Source organism: Rhinopithecus roxellana, chromosome 16, assembly GCF_007565055.1.
Source record: "Rhinopithecus roxellana isolate Shanxi Qingling chromosome 16, ASM756505v1, whole genome shotgun sequence".
Taxonomy (NCBI): domain Eukaryota; kingdom Metazoa; phylum Chordata; class Mammalia; order Primates; family Cercopithecidae; genus Rhinopithecus; species Rhinopithecus roxellana.
In genome coordinates, this window is record NC_044564.1 from 58,030,785 (window position 1) to 58,048,440 (window position 17,656).

Here is a 17,656-nt window from a genome sequence, read left to right on the forward strand (position 1 = left end):
ACATTATAATTCTTTTTTTTTTTTTTTTTTTTTTTTTTTTTTTTTTTTTTAGCTTCAAAGCTGGAGGGTTTTGGTCATTTTAATTTTATATCAAACTAGTGCTTTTCAGCCGCAGTATCTTCACTCTGAGATAAGCAGTCTTCTTCACAATGTATTTTTAATGTCCTCATGTTCAATTTTAAGACAAAGCAATTTTAATACTAGGTGCACACCACATGCCCTTGCTGCAAACTGCTTTTCTTGACAAGTTACGAAGTAGTTCAAGGAGGTATGGTTAAGGCTGTATTACTGAATGGTGCTGGTAAATACTACACAGTTTTTTTGTCATGTTGCAACCTTTTGTTTCCAATTTATTTAGCATCACATTATAATTCTAAACCAGCAATTCCTAGAATGTCCTTGTGAGCTGCTGAATGATTTAAAGAGTGGCAAAGTGTTATGGAGAAAAAGCTGAAGCAAGCCCCGCTGGGCTCAGTGGGAAATGAAAAGGTAATTAAATAAATATTATTTGGCTGTTTTCTACACCAAGCTGGAAATCCTCCCCGGGGTTTATGGGTTGAACAAATAAATAGGAGAAAATAGGGATAAGCTTCTTGACATTTTTTCTTTCAGGCCCTTCAAACACCCTTGGGATCAAAATGTCCTAAGGAAACTAGGAAGACCTGTGAAGACTTGGCTATATCAAGCAAAGTTTTCTTGACAAAATGTATAGTTATTGTCTTAATCCATCCAGGTGCTATAACAAAATGTCAAACACTGGTGGCTTATAAATAACAGAAAGCTATTTCCCGTTGTTCTAGAGGCCAAGATGTCCAAGATCCTAGAAGCCAGCAGACTTAGTGTCTAGTGAGGACGCACTTCCTGGTTCATAGATGGCTGTGGTCTTGCTGTGTCCTCACGTGGTAGAAGGGGTAAGGAGCTCTCTGGGGTTTTTCTTAAAATAAGGGCAGTAATCCCATTCAGGAGTGTACAACCCTCATGACCTAATTACCTGCCAAAGCTCTCACCTCCTAATGCCATCACCTTGGAGTTAAAATTTTTCTTCTTTCTTTTTTTGAGATGGGGTTTCGCTCTTGTCGCCCAGGCTGGGGTGCAGTGGCGTGATCTTGGCTCACTGAAACCTCTGCCTCCCAGATTCAAGCAATTGTCCTGCCTCAGCCTCCCAAGTAGCTGGGATTACAGGCACCTGCCACTACACCTGGCTAATTTTTGTATTTGCAGCAGAGATGGGGTTTCACTACGTTGGCCAGCCTGGTCTCAAACTCCTGACCTCAGGTGATCTGCCTGCTTCAGCCTCCCAAAGTGCTGGGATTACAGGTGTAAGCCACCACGCCTGGCCTGGAGTTAGGATTTCAATAGGCGAATTTTGAAGGAATGCAAACATTCAACTATAGCACTTATAAAACCTTTTTATGATCCATATTGACTGTCTATTCCTGAATTAAATCTCATTCACTTTTCTGTTGCTAGGAGAGAAACCTACAACATGACTTGGTAGGAAGCCACGTAACAGACTCTTCAAAAACCTCACGTTTTCTAGATCTTAACCTTTCCCTTGAGCTGATGAATTCTCTCTTAGAAAGAAAAATCACTGATGAGAAAGGTCCCTGCTGCAGTATATATGTGAGCAGGGAATGACTGCAGAAAGAACAAAAGCCTTCTATTCGCATAACACAGAAACGCCCTGGATAAGAAGACGGCGCGGAAAGACGCAGCAGCAAGGATGAGGCTGAGCCAGCAGGGCCACGCGCAGAGAAATCCAGATGCAGGCCTGAAAGTAACATTTCATTCTGCTACTTGGTCATTTGAGAACCAGGGAGTTGTATTTTGAGTCCATTTGATGTTAAATGTTATCCTATTCTGCAGAGTTTGAACTGGGAGCCTTGGGAGACCTCCTCACTATATTTATTAGGATGGAGGGCTGGTAAGGTAGATGGTGATACGTTTTGCCTTCAGCCCCAGGGCAAGCTTCAAAGCCAACTTTATCACACATCCATCAGCTGATGGAGAAACCCTCTGAGCTCAGGAGAACCAGGTGCAAATGAGCCTATAACCAACTTACTATGCATTTAGTTGTTTCACAATACGCATGTTCTCCACCATAAAAATATCTCTTTTTTGAATTGACTAAATAACATATGATCAAGGCTCTAAAAAATTTAAATAATCTGAAAACATAAGGACAAAAAGTAAAATCACCTGATATTCTACCACCTAGAGACAACTGTTTGAGTCCCATCTTTTCATACATCTTTCCACCTATGCCCCTGTGCACAAACACATACGCAGTTTTACACAGCTAAGATCTGTTGTTCTAAATTTTATTTCACTATATTTTATTTTCTTATAATTCCCCTCCTCTCCTGCTCCCCGTCTCTATGTTATTGACTTTTTTGCTTGAATCCTGATTCTTTCCTTCTTTCTGCTTGCTTTGAGCTTAATTTACTTCTTTCTCTGTTGTAGGGTGGAAGATTAGGTTAGTTTAATATCTTTCTTCCTTTTTCTTTTTTTAAAACAGGGTCACCCAGGCTGGAGTGCAGTGGCACCATCACAGTTCACTGCAGCCTCAACCTCCTGGGCTCAAGCAATCCTCTGGCCTCGGCCTCTTGAGTAGCTGGGACTGCAGAAACTTGCCACTGTGCCCGGCTACTTTTTTAATTTTTTGTAGATACTAAGTCTCACTATCTGGTCCAGGCTTCTTCTTTTTTTTTTCAAGACAGGATCTTGCTCTGTCACAGGCTGGGATGCAATGGTGTGATCATGGCTCACTGCAGCCTAGACCTCTGGGTGTAAGTGATCCTCCCACTTCAGCCTCCCAAATAGCTGGGACCACAGATGCATGCCACCATGCCTGGCTAATTTTTTAATTTGTAGAAACAGGGTCCCACTATGTTGCCGAGGCTGGTCTTGAACTCCTGGGCTCAAGTGATCCTCTCACCTCAGACTCCCAAAGTGTTGGGATTACAGGCATGAACCATGGCACCCAGCTCTTTCTTCTTTTTTAATGTAGTCATTTACAGCTATAAACTTTCCTGTTAGCACTGTTTTAGCTACAGCCCATGATGTTTGACATGTTGTATCTTCATTTTGATTCATTGGAAAGTACTTCCTCTCTTTTTTTCTTCTCTTAGAAACAGGGTCTCACTCTGTTGTCCAGGCCAGAGTACAGTGGTGTGATCATGACTCACTGCAGCCTCAATCTCCTGGACTCAAGTGATCCTCCCATCTCAGCCCCCAGAGTAGCTGGGACCACAGGTGCTTGCCACCATGCTAGGCTATTTTTTTGGAGAGATGAGGTCTTGCTATGTTGCCCAGGCTAGTCTTGAACTCCTGGGCTCAAGTGATCCTCCTGCCTCAGCCTCCCAAAGTGCTGCAATTATAAGCATGAGCTACTGCACCTGGCTTCAAAGTACTTTCTAGTTTTCCTTGTGATTCCTCTTTGTTCCACTGGTTATTTATGTGGGTGTTAGTTAATTTCCACATATTTGTGAATTTTGCTCATCTTTCTGTTATTTCCAGTTTCACTCCATGTGATCAGCCTCTGTTAATCTGTTTTCAACATGCCCTTATGTTCCTAAATGTTTGTTAAGAAATCATTTATTTCTCTATGTTTTTAAATTTGTTTTTAAAAATGTTGGGTAGCATATGCTATTCTTTTATACTTCTTTTGATCTTATCTATATCTGAGTATGTTCTCTCTCATTTCTTATTTGTATATACATATTTTTTCCTTAGGCAAGAAAAAAGTTAACTGATTTCACTGGATTTTTCAAATAATCAGTTTTTGTATTTATTAATCCTTGTGACTATTTTATCTTCTAGGTCATTCATTCTAGCTTTTATCTTTAATCGTTTCATTTTTTACCATCATTTTGGTTATATGATTTTTTCTCACTTCTTCAGATGAGTATTAATTAACTCTTCCATGTTCTCATCCCCAAATGCTGGGTCTTCTGAATCTGTCTTCTGAGTTCCTTAACGTTTCCCTCACAGCTTTAATCTGTATTTTGGGTTTTTGTTTTGGAATATTTCCTCTAAGTAATTTTCCAAGTCACTAATTTTGTTTTCAAGAGTATCCCATCTTGATTACTTATTGGATAATTTTATTATTTTTTTGTAGATGGGGTCTTGCTATGTCACCCAGGCTGGTCTCAAACTCCTGGCCTTATGTGATCCTCCTATCTCAGCCTCCCAAAGTGCTGGGATTGTGAGCCACCGTGCCCAGTCCTGATTGTTTAAAATTAAAACTCATGATTTTAGTTCCAGAATGTCCTTTTTACTTAATACTGAATGTCAGCCAGCTCTGAGATCAAAATTGTACTGCTATAACTAGTTGACTTTGCCTCATGCCAGTGCCTACAGTGCTGGCTGCCCGGGCAACCTGTTCTGAGCACTCTCCCTGTGATTCCTCTCTGTTACTGGGTCCACTGAGGTGCGCAGCTATTTTCCCTTTGCTGGCTATGGCTCCATTCACCCTTAGGGCTGAGTTCAGGTTGTTGCAGTATCTGAAGCAGCAGAACCAGTCTGCAAGCTGTCAGTCCTCTGTTGGGGGCTATGGGAGCATCACTGGGAGAATCTCCTCACCTACAAAGGCTAGAATCCACAGTCTCAGAACTACGGAAGACCTGGCCCCACTCTTCCTTCCCCCTGAAGTACTCTGAGGGCCAGAGACCTTCAACCCAGGAACATTCCTTCAGACAACTGCCTTTCCTCTCAGGGTTTGTGGATCTCCATAAGCCAAGTTCTCTTCAGGCCCCAAAGAACTCCTGCCCTCACCTTAGGGCTCCCTGACTCCTGCAGGCTCTCTGCTTCTATAATCACAGGACCAGCCCACACTGGGCCTATTCTGTTGATAACAAAATGTTGAGTTACCTTATAACAGGGTCCACAGCTGCAAGTCATGTAGCCTGGGCATGTGCAATAGAAAAAGCTTTGACTTCTAACAACACCAAGAACCAGGGATTCCTCCCCTTGGAACCAACAAGACTGGAACAGAACCAGACCCTGCATGCCAGAGCTTCTTCAGAAGTGAGGGGTCTACAGACCTGGAAGATGTAGGACTCGGCATACCTTACCGTAAGCTGTCAAATCTGAAGCACTCTAATTAGACCTTGCCAAGCCAGCATTCCCAAATTCCTTCCCCTGCCTTCTGATCCCTTAAAACCTGCCCCAGACCCCAAATTGGGGAGAGAAATTTCAGCTGACTCCTGTCTCCTTGCGGGCTGGTTTTGCAATAAATAAAGCCCTTCTTTTCTCAAAAGCTGGTGCCATAGTTATTGGCTTCTGTGCACATCAGGCAGCAAGCCCATTTGCTCAATAACACTTCCTGATCCTACCTCCTGTCAGTCCACTTCTCCATTCAGGACCCATTCAGGCTGCCATCTTCCCCTGAAAGGCACTAGCATCTCTTCTCCTTCCTTAATCTAGTTATATAATACTTATTATCCATTTGCCAAAAGCCATGCCTACTATAGGCAACCTGTAGCAGACAGGATCATTGTCCTGCTCAGAGGTCTTTGTTTCATCCTGAAACTCACTTCCAGCTTCTGTGGACAGTTCTGATATGAAATGACTGTATCTGAACTCAAGCATCTGTGTCTCTCCACCTGAGGACATTCTCTGCCAGGCATGTGCTTGGTTAAAAGACAGGCCATAACTACCAAGCCTCAAGTATTGAGGGGTTAAGGCCTCCGGGGAGAGGCCCTCAACAAATGAAGAACAAGTATTGCTGACTCCAGCCTCTCAGTCCTTCCTGGGCAATGAAGGAGCAGTTGGTAAATATTCTGGCTTCCTCAGCTCTTCACTGGGACAAATCAAAGGCATGTTCCATCCAGTCTCCCACAGTGTCCCCAGTGGGACCTAGCTCTAGAACCCCACACAGTGATGGTGATAACCTGGTCACTAATACAACCTTTTCCAGATGTCCTCACTTCCCTGTCTCACCTCTGTACTTCTCCACTGTGCTTTCTGGGATCAGCAACCAGATAAAATTCTTGTACTGAAGTCCCTGTTTCAGGGTCTGATTTTGGGAAACCCCAAATAAGACACAACATACCAGAGGCATAGTGGCATCTCTGACAGTTACCAGCATTCGGGGCCAACTGGCATCTGGGTCAATAACAGCATTTTCAGTGCAGGGCCCTTCTCTCCAGTCAGGGTCTATGTCTCTTTCATGGGTCAGGTCAATGCAGATAATACAGAATATAAATCTAAATTGCACCATGGTAGATCATGAATAGTAGGAATGAAAATGTAAATAAAAAGGACTAAGAGTGGGTAAATGTTAGACTATCTGGGTTGACCAAAAGATAATATTTACCAGAGAAGGCCACAGACATTGTGCTAGATAAGGTGCAAATCCTTTATGTTTATTGTATATTTAGAGTTGCCTTTGTGCATCAAAAAACAGTGAAAAGGAAATTCATGGAATGAGAGGTGATATTTGTAAATCATATATCTGATAAGGAATTAAGAATACATAGGCTGGGCATGGTGCTCATGTCTGTAATCCCAGCACTTTGGGAGGCCGAGGCGGGAGGATCACCTGAGATCAGGAGTTTGAGACCAGCCTGGCCAACATAGTGAAACCCCATCTCTACTAAAAATACAAAAACTAGTCAGGCGTGGTAGCGGGCACCTGTAATCCCAGCTACTTGGGAGGCTGAGGCAGGAGAATTGTTTGAACCTGGGAGGCAGAGGTTGCAGTGAGCCAAGATCACCCCACTGTACTCCAGCCTGGGCGACAGAGCAAGACTTCGTCTCAAAAAAAAAAAAAAAAAAAAAGGCCGGGCACGGTGGCTCAAGCCTGTAATCCTGCCACTTTGGGAGGCCGAGACGGGCGGATCACAAGGTCAAGAGATCGAGACCATCCTGGCTAACCCGGTGAAACCCCGTCTCTACTAAAAAAAATACAAAAAAAACTAGCCGGGTGAGGTGGCGGGTGCCTGTAGTCCCAGCTACTTGGGAGGCTGAGGCAGGAGAATGGTGTGAACCCGGGAGGCGGAGCTTGCAGTGAGCTGAGATCCGGCCACTGCACTCCAGCCTGGGCGACAGAGCGAGACTCCGTCTCAACAAAAACAAAAACAAAAAAGCCAGGCATGGTGTCTCACACCTGTAATCCCGGCACTTTGGGAGGATGAGATGGGCGGACCACCTGAGATCAGGAGTTTGAGACCAGCATGGCCAACATGGCAAAACCCTGTCTCTACTGAAAATACAAAAAAATTCGCTGGCCATGGGGGTAGGCGCTTGTAGTCCCTACTCGGGAGGCTGAGGCACGGGAATTGCTTGAACCTGGGAGGTGGAGGTTCCAGTGAGCCGAGATGGTGCCACTGTGCTTCAGCCTGGGCAACAGAGCGGGACTCCACCTCAAAAAAAAAAAAAAAAAAAAAAAAAAAGATACAAAGAACTGCTATAACTCAACAACAAATCTCCTAAGAAACCCAATTTTTAAAAGGGCAAAGGACTTGAATACACATTTCTCCGCAGAAGATGTACAAATGCATGGTAAGCATATGAAAAGATGCTCAACATCGCTGATCATTGGGGAAATGGCCATCAAAACCACAATGAGATACCACTTTACACCTCTCACAATTGCTATTACTTGAAGAAACAGAAAATAACAAATGTTGGTGGGGGATATGGAGAAATCAGAACCTTTGTGCACTGCTGGTGGGAATGGCTATTCCTCAAAAAATTAAACATACAATTGCCCTATATCCAGCAATCCACTTCTGGATATACACCAAAACAAAAGCAGAAAGCAGGGCCTCAACTAGATACTTGCACATCAATGTAAAGTGGCATTATTCACTACAGCCGAAAGGATGGAACAACCCTAGTGTCCCTCGATGGATAAATGGATAAACAAAATGTGCTATATATATGCAATGAAATATTCCGCCTTAAAAGGAAGTAGGCCAGGCGCAGGAGATCATGCTTGTAATCCCAGGACTTTGGGAGGCCAAGGCAGGAGGATCACTTCAGGTCAGGAGTTCCAGACCAGCCTGGGCAACATAGCGAGACCCCTGTCTCTACAAAAATGTTTAAAAATAGCCAGTCATAATGGTGCGTGCCGGTAGTCCCAGCTAAGTGGGAGGAAGCTAAGTGAGGCAGGAAGATCGCTTGAGCCTGGGAGGCCAAGGTTGCAGTGAGCCAAGATCCTGCTACTGCACTCCAGCCTGGGCAAAAGAATGAGACCCTATCTGAAAAAAAGAAAAAAGGAAGTAAACTCTGACACACGTCACAACATTGATGAACCTTGAAGACATTATGCTAAAATAAGCCAGACAAAAAAGGACAAATATTGTATGATCCAGTTATATGAGATTCCTAAAGTAGTCAAATTCATGGAGGCAGAAAGTAGAATGGTGGCCGCCAGGGGCCAGGTAAAAGGGGAAAGAGGAAACGAAGAGTTACTGTTTAACAGGTTCTGAGCTTGAATTTGAGAAAATTAAAAAGCTCTCAGATGGATAATGGTGATGGTTGCACAACAATGTGAATATACTTAATGCCTCTGTACACTTAAAAATACTTGAAACAGTAAATTTTGTGTTATGTATATTTTACCACAATAAAAAATACTTTAGAGTTGTGAAATACTAGTAAGGCCACCTCCTAAAAGTACATCATGCTTACATCTGAAATATCGCACAATAATGAAAAGGAAAGGAAACATTCAAATCCAAAACTTTTTGTGACTACAGAACTCTACAGACACACTGACTGACTCTAATTAGTCAGGTATAAATGAAATTACCAGGAAATGGTTCCTTGATGATACCTGTGACTGCGCCTGCTATTTTGAGTATAACGTCAGTGGCTGACATGGTATTAGAAAGTCTTACTCTGTGCAGAGTAGTGAAGAAGCCTGTGTTTCTTCTTACAAAAAACGTGAAGTGCATATAGGTCCCCGAGACTTCACTGGACTCCAGCCAGCAGTACATCATGACAAACTAGCCAACATATAAGCCCTGTTGTAGACACAGAATAATTATAAGACAAGGAACTTGTCATCCACTTGTGCAGCGATTAGCACAAATAAGCCAAAATAGGAGTTGAAACACGGTCAAAAAGAAATCACTTATATATGGAATAGGTGGTGTATCCCTTCTTTTTTTTCTGCAAATTAAGACACCAAATTGCTTTTACTCACTAGAAGAATGGCCCTTGTACTTTCTCAACAAAGAATAAGGCATTTTCCCATCTGTCACAGCAGCTTCTGCTGATGACCAGAGACATCCTTCATTCCTTCATCTAAGCCTAAACCTTATGCAAAGCCCCTGCCATGCTCAAATCAGCTCTTGGGAATGGATGTTATAGCTGGGAATCTTAGGAACCGGAGAAGACATCATTACCAGGAATGACATTGTGATAAAGATCTCTTGCCCTCTGCAAGACTGGGATAGGGTATGGAGTCTCACTGTCCATCATACAAATGAGAAAAATTAGGACAAAGAAAGAACACCAGGTGTATAAGGAAAAGCAACGGAGACACTAGTTCTCAACCTTGGCTGCAAGTTGGAATCATGTAGGGAACTGTAAAGAAATACTCACACCTGGGTCCCTTCCATCACCCCAGTCATTTTCCACTGAGATTATGATTCAATCTGAGATTGTGATACGGGCATCAGGAATGTTATAAAGTCACCATGGGATGTAATTCCTAGCCAAGGTTGTAAACCACTGCTTTAAAAAGACAAATTTCCTGATTCTTAGGTCAGTCTTCTGGGAGCCTGGCTGGAATCACAATTTACTGCAAGAGCTAATAACCAGAATTAAAATAGTCTTGAAAAAACACTCTCCAAAATGACAGTGAAGATGTGATTATATTCCGTCACTAGAGGGCGAAATTTCTTAATTTTCAACATTTAACAACTATCATTGCCTCAAGGTTAAGAATTCACTGAGGTTCCTCTCTTAAAACAAAACAAAAACGAGTCATGAAGTTCTAATGAAGGTATACTAAAGCTTGACTTTCATGCTATCAGCTCCTACCTATTTATGAAGTGAGACTTTAAGACACAATTGAGAGCACTGTATCCTTTCATTGCTACATACCCTCTTCCCAAAGGGTTTGTATTTTATAGGGTGTATTGTTTTTACAAAGTACATGGCTTTGCTGTGTAGTCTATGTTACAAAACAGGAGGAACGGCATCTTGAAACAGAAATTTTGTGTTACTAACCAGCTCCCAGAGGGATCAACTCTGAGGCTGCTGGTAGAGAACTACACTTTGAGCAGTAGGAGGTGGAGAACCTAGGGGCAGATACCATAACTCATTTTCTGAAGATGTTCTAACATGCAAACTCACACACTGATAATATGTTTCCTGCCCATCTATTATTCATCTATCTATGTATCTATCAATCTATCATCTGTCTATCTGTCATCTATCATCATGAAGGCAGAAAGACCACAAATCCAGGGGATTCCAAATTGACCGGGTATTAGAATCACTTGGTTTTGTCTTAAAAATAAAGATTCTAGGCCAGGCGTGGTAGCTCATGCCTGTAATCCCAACACTTTGGGAGGCCAAGCCAGGCACATCACCTGAGGTCAAGAGTTAGAGACCAGCCTGACCAACATGGAGAAACCCCATTTCTACCAAAAATGCAAAGTTAGCTGGGTGTGGGGGCGCATGCCTGTAATCCCAGCTACTTGGGAGGCTGAGGCAGGAGAATCGTTTGAATGCGGGAGGCAGAGGTTGCGGTGAGCCGAGATCATGCCATTTTACTCCAACCTGGGCAACAAGAGCAAAACCCCATCTCAAAAAATAAATAAATGAATAAAAATAAAAATAAATTTAAAAATAAAAATAAAGGGCCGGGCGCAGTGGCTCAACCCTGTAATCCCAGCACTTTGGGAGGCCAAGGCGGGTGGATCACGAGGTCAGGAGATCAAGACCATCCTGGCTAACATGGTGAAACCCCGTCTCTACTAAAAATACAAAAAAAAAAAAAAAAAAAAACTAGCCGGGCGTGGTGGCGGGCGCCTGTAGTCCCAGCTACTCGGAGGCTGAGGCGGGAGAATGGCGTGAACCCGGGAGGCGGAGCTTGCAGTGAGCCGAGATCGCACCACTGCACTCCAGCCTGGGCGACACAGCAAGACTCCGTGTCAAAATAAATAAATAAATAAAAAATAAAAATAAAGATTCTTAGTCTCAACCCCTGGAGGTTATGATCAGTACGTCTGGAGTGGGGCCTGGAATTTGTACTTTTAACAAGTGTCCAGGAGATTTTGCTGGAGGCTGTTGCTTTTGAAAATCACTGTTCTTCTTCAAAGTCTTTCCTTTACAAAGAAATTGAGGCTGAAAGAGGAGACAGGACCTTTCAAAGTTAGTGACATTACCAAAGCAGGATCCAGGTTCTCCTGCCCCTGCTAAACTGAGACACTTGTTGGAATTCAGCATGTGTGCTTGATTCTTCTTCTTATGCTGTGTCACTGACAGGTGTAGTAAGCTAGCTTCCAAAGACAGCCCACAATGAACCACATCTCCCAACATTCACACCCAGGTGTTGCCCCTCCCTGATTCAATCTGGGCTCGCCCTGTGACTTGCTTTAATAGATAGACTAATCTGGAAAGAATGCAGTGTAACTTAGGAGGTTGGGCCATTAGAGATTCGCAGCTTCTGCATGCTTCATCTGGGAACACGCATTTTGAACCCTGACATTGTGCTGTAAGGAACAAGGAAGCTCAAGGAACTACAAGGAGAGCCCCATATGGAGAAAAACCAAGGCCCTAGTGAACATCCTCAAATGCACTCCCAGCCCACAGCTCCTCACCAGCTATGTGAGGGAGAACATGGTGCACCTTCTAGCCATGCCCTCCCCAGTGGAGTGGAACTGTCTAGCAAGTCATAGAATAACATAAATAACAAGTTGTTGTTCTAAGCCTTTAAGTTTTGGGGTGTATGCTATAAAACAATAGGTTGCTGAAACAACAAGAAAAGAAATGCCCTTACCTGTTTGGCTGGAAACAGATCTGGTCATAACCTGTGAGTTCACACAAATCCTTCTCAAGCTCTCGGAAAAGCTGCTGATATCCTTGAGCTTGGTCCAGAGGCACAAAGGGGTGGACGTTTGCAAATTCTTTCCATGTGATAGGCTGAAAAGACAGAAAACAAAAACGCATATATACATATGATAATAGCAATAGCAATCATAACTTTAATAATAATGATGATGATGAGAAAAGCTATGTGCCAGGCATTGTTGTAAACGCTATACATATGTTAATTTATTTAAGTTCCACCACAACCTTATAAGGTAAGTACCATTACTGTCTTCATTTAAAAGTGGGACATAGTTGCCCAGAAAGGGAACTTATACAAAATGCAATGTTTTGCTAGCTTTTCAGGGAAAAAAAAGCCCCCCAAATAGATTTCTTTCCATGAAACACAATGGGTTGCTTCAGATATGCTTGGCACAAACTCTTACATAGCAATATATTGTTCTCTTTCTTCACTAAGTGGAACAAGAAACAAACACAAAAGTAAATGGGTAGGCCAGTCGCAGTGGTTCACACCTATAATTCCAGAACTTTGGGAGGCCGAGGTGGGAGGACTGCTTGAGGCCAGGAGTCTGAGATCAGACTGGCCAACATAGCATGACCCTGATTCTATTTTTTTTTTTAAAGTGGAGAGGGAAATCTTATCACGATATAAAATGATTTCTTTTGTCTGATATGATTTGTCACATCAGAATAAACGTAAGAAATGAAAGGAAAAAAAAAAAGCTTTGCTAAAATGGATCCTGGCCTAGTAGAGATACTTGCCAACCACAACAGCAAGTTGCACAAATCTTCTGTTGACTTGAACCCCTATCTTTCTGATACAGGAATGGATCCCTAGAAAGAAGGCTTAAGGTTCTTAATTCTACCTGAGATTTAGAACTATAAACAATTTTTTTCAAAAAGCTTTTAATATGACAGGTTTAAAGCGGGTGGGGGTGGGTGAGGGATAGGATAGAAAGGCATAAATACCATATATATTTAATTAATTTTATTTAAAAAGGCCTGGTGAGGTGGCTTACGCTTGTAATCCCAGCACTTTGGGAGGCCGAGGTGGGCGGATCACAAGGTCAGGAGATCGAGACTATCCTAGCTAACACGGTGAAACCCCATCTCTACTAAAAATACAAAAAATTAGCCGGGCGAGGTGGCAGGCGCCTGTAGTCCCAGCTACTCAGGAGGCTGAGGCAGGAGAATGGCGGGAACCCGGGAGGCGGAGCTTGCAGTGAGCCAAGATCGCGCCACTGCACTCCAGCCTGGGAGACAGAGCGAGACTCCGCCTCAAAAAAAAAAAAAAAGTATTAAAAAAATAAGTTTACTCATACATTTAAATGATGAAGTGAGAAATACAGGGATTCTCCCAAGATTGGTGAATAGCAAGGTGAAGAATTATTAAAATAGTTCTTCAATCACAGAATCACACTCCCAGTAGATTTCACTAGTTCTGGGCTTAGGTGGAAGCCAGAACACTGCCCCTTGCTGAGTATCCACTTATAGAAGTGAGCTACTTACTGCGAGTTCAGACGAACTGTTCAGTTTCATGGTGCAGGATCCCTTTAAGAAGCACATCCAAAATGTATCACATTAGTGATTTTCTATAGTCCATCAATCAACCCTCCATTCTCCCAGCATGGCCACCCCTTTGTTGCTCTTGGAGCATATTAGGCAGGACCAAGAGAGGTGGGATTGGGGTAGCTTGGAAATGAGAAAAAAGGCCACAAATAACTACCAGTGGAATCATGCTGTGAACAAGGGAAATGTCTTTATTTTCCAGTTTCTTCATATACCGGACAATATTTGTTTCAGAGTGGTAACTGTGAACACAAAACATAGAATTAGGGGCCCCAAAAGTAGATATGAGTCCATGCACATCCTCCTGAAATATAAGACACACCAAAATCTACCTTCAAAATGCAGATCAATTTTGGCCATGGATAATATGTCAACTACACTCAGAGAGAAGGGCACAGACCCCCACAAACCTCAGAGGATGCCTTGGACAATAAGCTGACTGTGGGTATGAGTTGAAGGTTGGGAAGAAGAGGATATAGGGCTCTTGGGAATGAACTTCAGCCTGGCAATTATTCATCCCACATCCCTGCTTCTTGACTGTGCCAAGGGAGCAGAGCCACCAGGAAACAAAGTGTGCTTTTCCCAAGTCAGGAACGGGATCCTTACGAGGATGAGATACTTGTGAGCCACGGCTGAGCCACAATAACCAGGCCACAGCAGGCGAAGTCAGCAGCAACACTCTGCCGAGCTCCCTAGCTGATTGCCAAAGCACAAAACGCAGAAGTCACACAAGACACACAAACCTGTTGAACACTTGATGGGTGAGGAACGGGCTGGTCCTCTTGAACATGGAACCTGGAATACCTCTACACTCCTCTCCCATGCTTTCAGCAACCAGTTCCTGAAGGAGAAACACAGAGATGACAGGGCCAGAGCTGTGCCTGGAGCCACATGTGGACATCCAGGCTTCTGGGTGGCTGGGCCACAAAGCATTCAAAATGGATCAAATATATAATTGTACTCATTTATCTACTTATTATTATTTTTTTTGAGTCAGGGTCTTGCTCTAGCACCCAGGCTGGAGTGCAGTGGCACAATCTCAACTCACTGTAGCCTCGGCCCTACTGGGCTCGATCCTCCTACCTCAGTCTCCTGAGTAGCTGGGGCTACAGGTGCATGCCACCACACCTGGCTGATTTTTGTATTTTTCTAGAGACAAGGCTTCACCATGCTGTCCAGGCTGGTCACGAACTCCTGGCTCAAGCAATCTGCCTGCCTTGGCTTCCCAAAGTGCTGGGAATACAGTCATGGGCCACTGTGCCTGGCCAAAGATGTAAATTTAAAAGCTAAAACTACTGAAGCTTAGAAGAAAATAGGCCAGGTGCGGTGGCTCACGCCTGTAATCCTAGCACTTTGGGAGGCCGAGGCAGGCAGATCATGAGGTCAGGAGATCAAGACCATCCTGGCTAACATGGTGAAACCCCATCTTTACTAAAAATACAAAAAAATTAGCTGGGCTTGTTGGCAGGCGCCTGTAGTCCCAGCTACTTGGGAGGCTGAGGTAGGAGAATGGTGTGAACCTGAGAGGCGGAGCTTGCAATGAGCTGAGATCAAGCCGCTGCACTCCAGCCTGGGCAATATAGCAAGACTCCAACTCAAAAAAAAGAAAATACAGGTGCTAATCTGCATGACCTTGGATCTGGCAATGGTTTCTTAAATTGACACCAAAGGAATAAACAATAAACATACAAAAAAATTAGATAAATTGACTTTCTATAAAATTTGAAATGTGTGTACATCAAGGAACATTATCAAGAAAGTTAAGAGACTACCCACAGAATGGAAGAAAATATATGTAAGTCATATATCTGATAAGGGTTGAATATCCAGAATATATAATTAATACATGGCTTGATCCTCATTCCTTGCCAGGCTAGTAATATGACTAATACAGATTGAATACTTGTCCCCTCCAGATCTCAGGGTGAAATGTGATCCCCAATGTTGAAGATGGGCTTGGTGCTGTCTTCACAATAATGAGTGAGTTCTCACTCTACTAGTGCCCATGAGAACTGATGAGAAATGATTGCTAAAAAGAGCCTGGCACCTCCCTCCTCTCTCTTTTCCTTTTTCTTTCACCTGCTCCCCTTCCCCTTCTTCCACGAGAGGAAGCTTCCTGAAACCCTCACCAGAAACAGATGCTTCTTGCACAGCACACCCTGCAGAACCATGAGCCAAATAAACCTCTTTTATTTATAAATTACTTAGCCTCAGGTACTCCAATGCAAATGAACTAAAACAATGGCCCTCTTGACCCCTTAGTGATGCTCCAGAAACATTTCTGAAATGCATGAACCAAATTTAACCACCGATTAAATGTAGTGCAGAATTCTACACAGAAGGAGCTCACTCAGTCCTGTTTATTAATTGAGCTTTAAAAGAGAACACTGTGATGCTTCTTTGATGATTTATGAATGTTATCTGTTTTAACCCTTTGAAGCCCTCTCTCAAAGAGGGCACAGATAAGCAAGACAGCACCACCCAGCACTCTGCAAGGTCTTTCTACTTCCTTTCATCTATCCATTTAACACATATTTACTTAGTGATTAATACACACCAGGCAGTGTAGGCTGTCGTGATTAACACCTTGCCATAGGTCTAGGTAGCTACTGTCTGCTTTCACTCTCATCCCATGGAATAGTAACCCTTCTCTTGCTTGTCCCTGCTTCTTCATATTTTAGAAAGCAACTCCTTACACTGAACTGCTTATAACTTTCATGTACTCACTCTCCCAGCCTTTGTGACTGCTTTCTCCAGTGTCTAGAACACTGGGACCCCATCTTCCTTTCCCTCTATTGTGCCATCTTGGTCTAGATAACTCCTGCTCATCTTGTTGGTAAGGAGCTCATCCTGTGAGCTCCCAGAACATCTTCACACATCACCCACCTGGATTCTAATCTTAAGCTTGTCTGAATCCCTAATAAACTGTAAGCTCCATGAGGACAAGAAGCATGTCTAATTCACCACTGTGTCCTCAGGGCCTAGCATAGCACCTGACACATATTGGGTCCTCAATAAATATGTATTAAATGAAGATCATAGTTTTCCAATGAATGACATAACCAAGATACCAATGTCTTGCATCTTTATATTAGAGGCAGTTTCTTTCTTTTTTCTTTTTTTTTCTGAGATGGAGTTTTGCTCTTGTTGCCCAGGCTAGAGTGCAATGGTGCAATCTCAGCTCCCTGCAACCTCCACCTCCCAGGTTCAAGTGATTCTCCCGCCTCAGCCTCCTGAGTAGCTGGGATTACAGGTATGCACCACCACGCCTGGATAATTTTGTATTTTTAGTAGAGACAGGGTTTCTCCATGTTTGTCAGGCTGGTCTCGAACTCCTGACCTCAGGTGATCCATCCCCCCTTGATCTCCCAAAGTGCTAGGATTACAGATGTGAGCCACCGTACCCAGCCTAGAAGCACATTCAATGAAAGAAACACCATTAACAATCTTTACAACTAGCCTGGCTGCATAATACTGGCTGAAGCCCTACAGCAGTGACCTCCAGCTGTCAGCAGTGACCAGCAAGCGACAGTCAGTGGAATAATTTTAACAAGCTACCAGTGTCACACTTGGGCCCCTTCTCCCTCACACTCAGGGGAAAAGCTACCTTTGCTACCACCTCTAATAACTATGACGGGGAATGCATGCTTTTATTTTACTTACTGCCGATGACTCACAACCAAAGATCCACAACAAATCGTCCAGATCTTTTTCATTGACTGTTTCATCAAGAGAAATACCAAGCTACAGAAACAAAAACAAAATGGAAAACATCAACTCTAAACTCCAAGATCACTGGAGGAATCCCAAGAGAGGTCAAAGGGGAGAAATATCAGGGTACAATTATATCCAAGCTAAGGCTTAGAGGAAGGTGGCTAGACCAGTCCTAGGCTTCCCAAGGCTTCGTGTTTTGCCAGCCACCTCTGAACTCTAACATTCCATGGCTTCAGGACACTCCTTTTGAAGCTAGACATGCTTATCTTTTCTTCCCTTAACCTACTTTACCATATCAGTTATCAGAGTCTTTATCTTAAAGTCAGTCATACTGTGAAGAGAGGAGTATTATTGTGGG

The 17,656-nt window shown here is 43.2% G+C and overlaps 1 protein-coding gene across 1 annotated transcript in view; it reads right to left on the bottom strand.

Annotated features, from left to right (window-relative positions):
• Positions 1-1,660: 1,660 nt before the first annotated feature.
• Positions 1,661-17,656, bottom strand: part of LOC104657668 (glycine dehydrogenase (decarboxylating), mitochondrial) — a 71,426-nt gene continuing 55,430 nt past the window's right edge. The window contains exons 11-17 of the mRNA XM_030919180.1: positions 17,248-17,328; positions 14,328-14,425; positions 13,742-13,826; positions 13,525-13,566; positions 11,966-12,108; positions 6,056-6,209; positions 1,661-1,771 (exon numbers count right to left, since the gene is read on the bottom strand). Coding sequence (XP_030775040.1) covers positions 1,661-1,771; positions 6,056-6,209; positions 11,966-12,108; positions 13,525-13,566; positions 13,742-13,826; positions 14,328-14,425; positions 17,248-17,328 — 714 coding nt within the window. The remainder of the gene's footprint in view (positions 1,772-6,055; positions 6,210-11,965; positions 12,109-13,524; positions 13,567-13,741; positions 13,827-14,327; positions 14,426-17,247; positions 17,329-17,656) is intronic.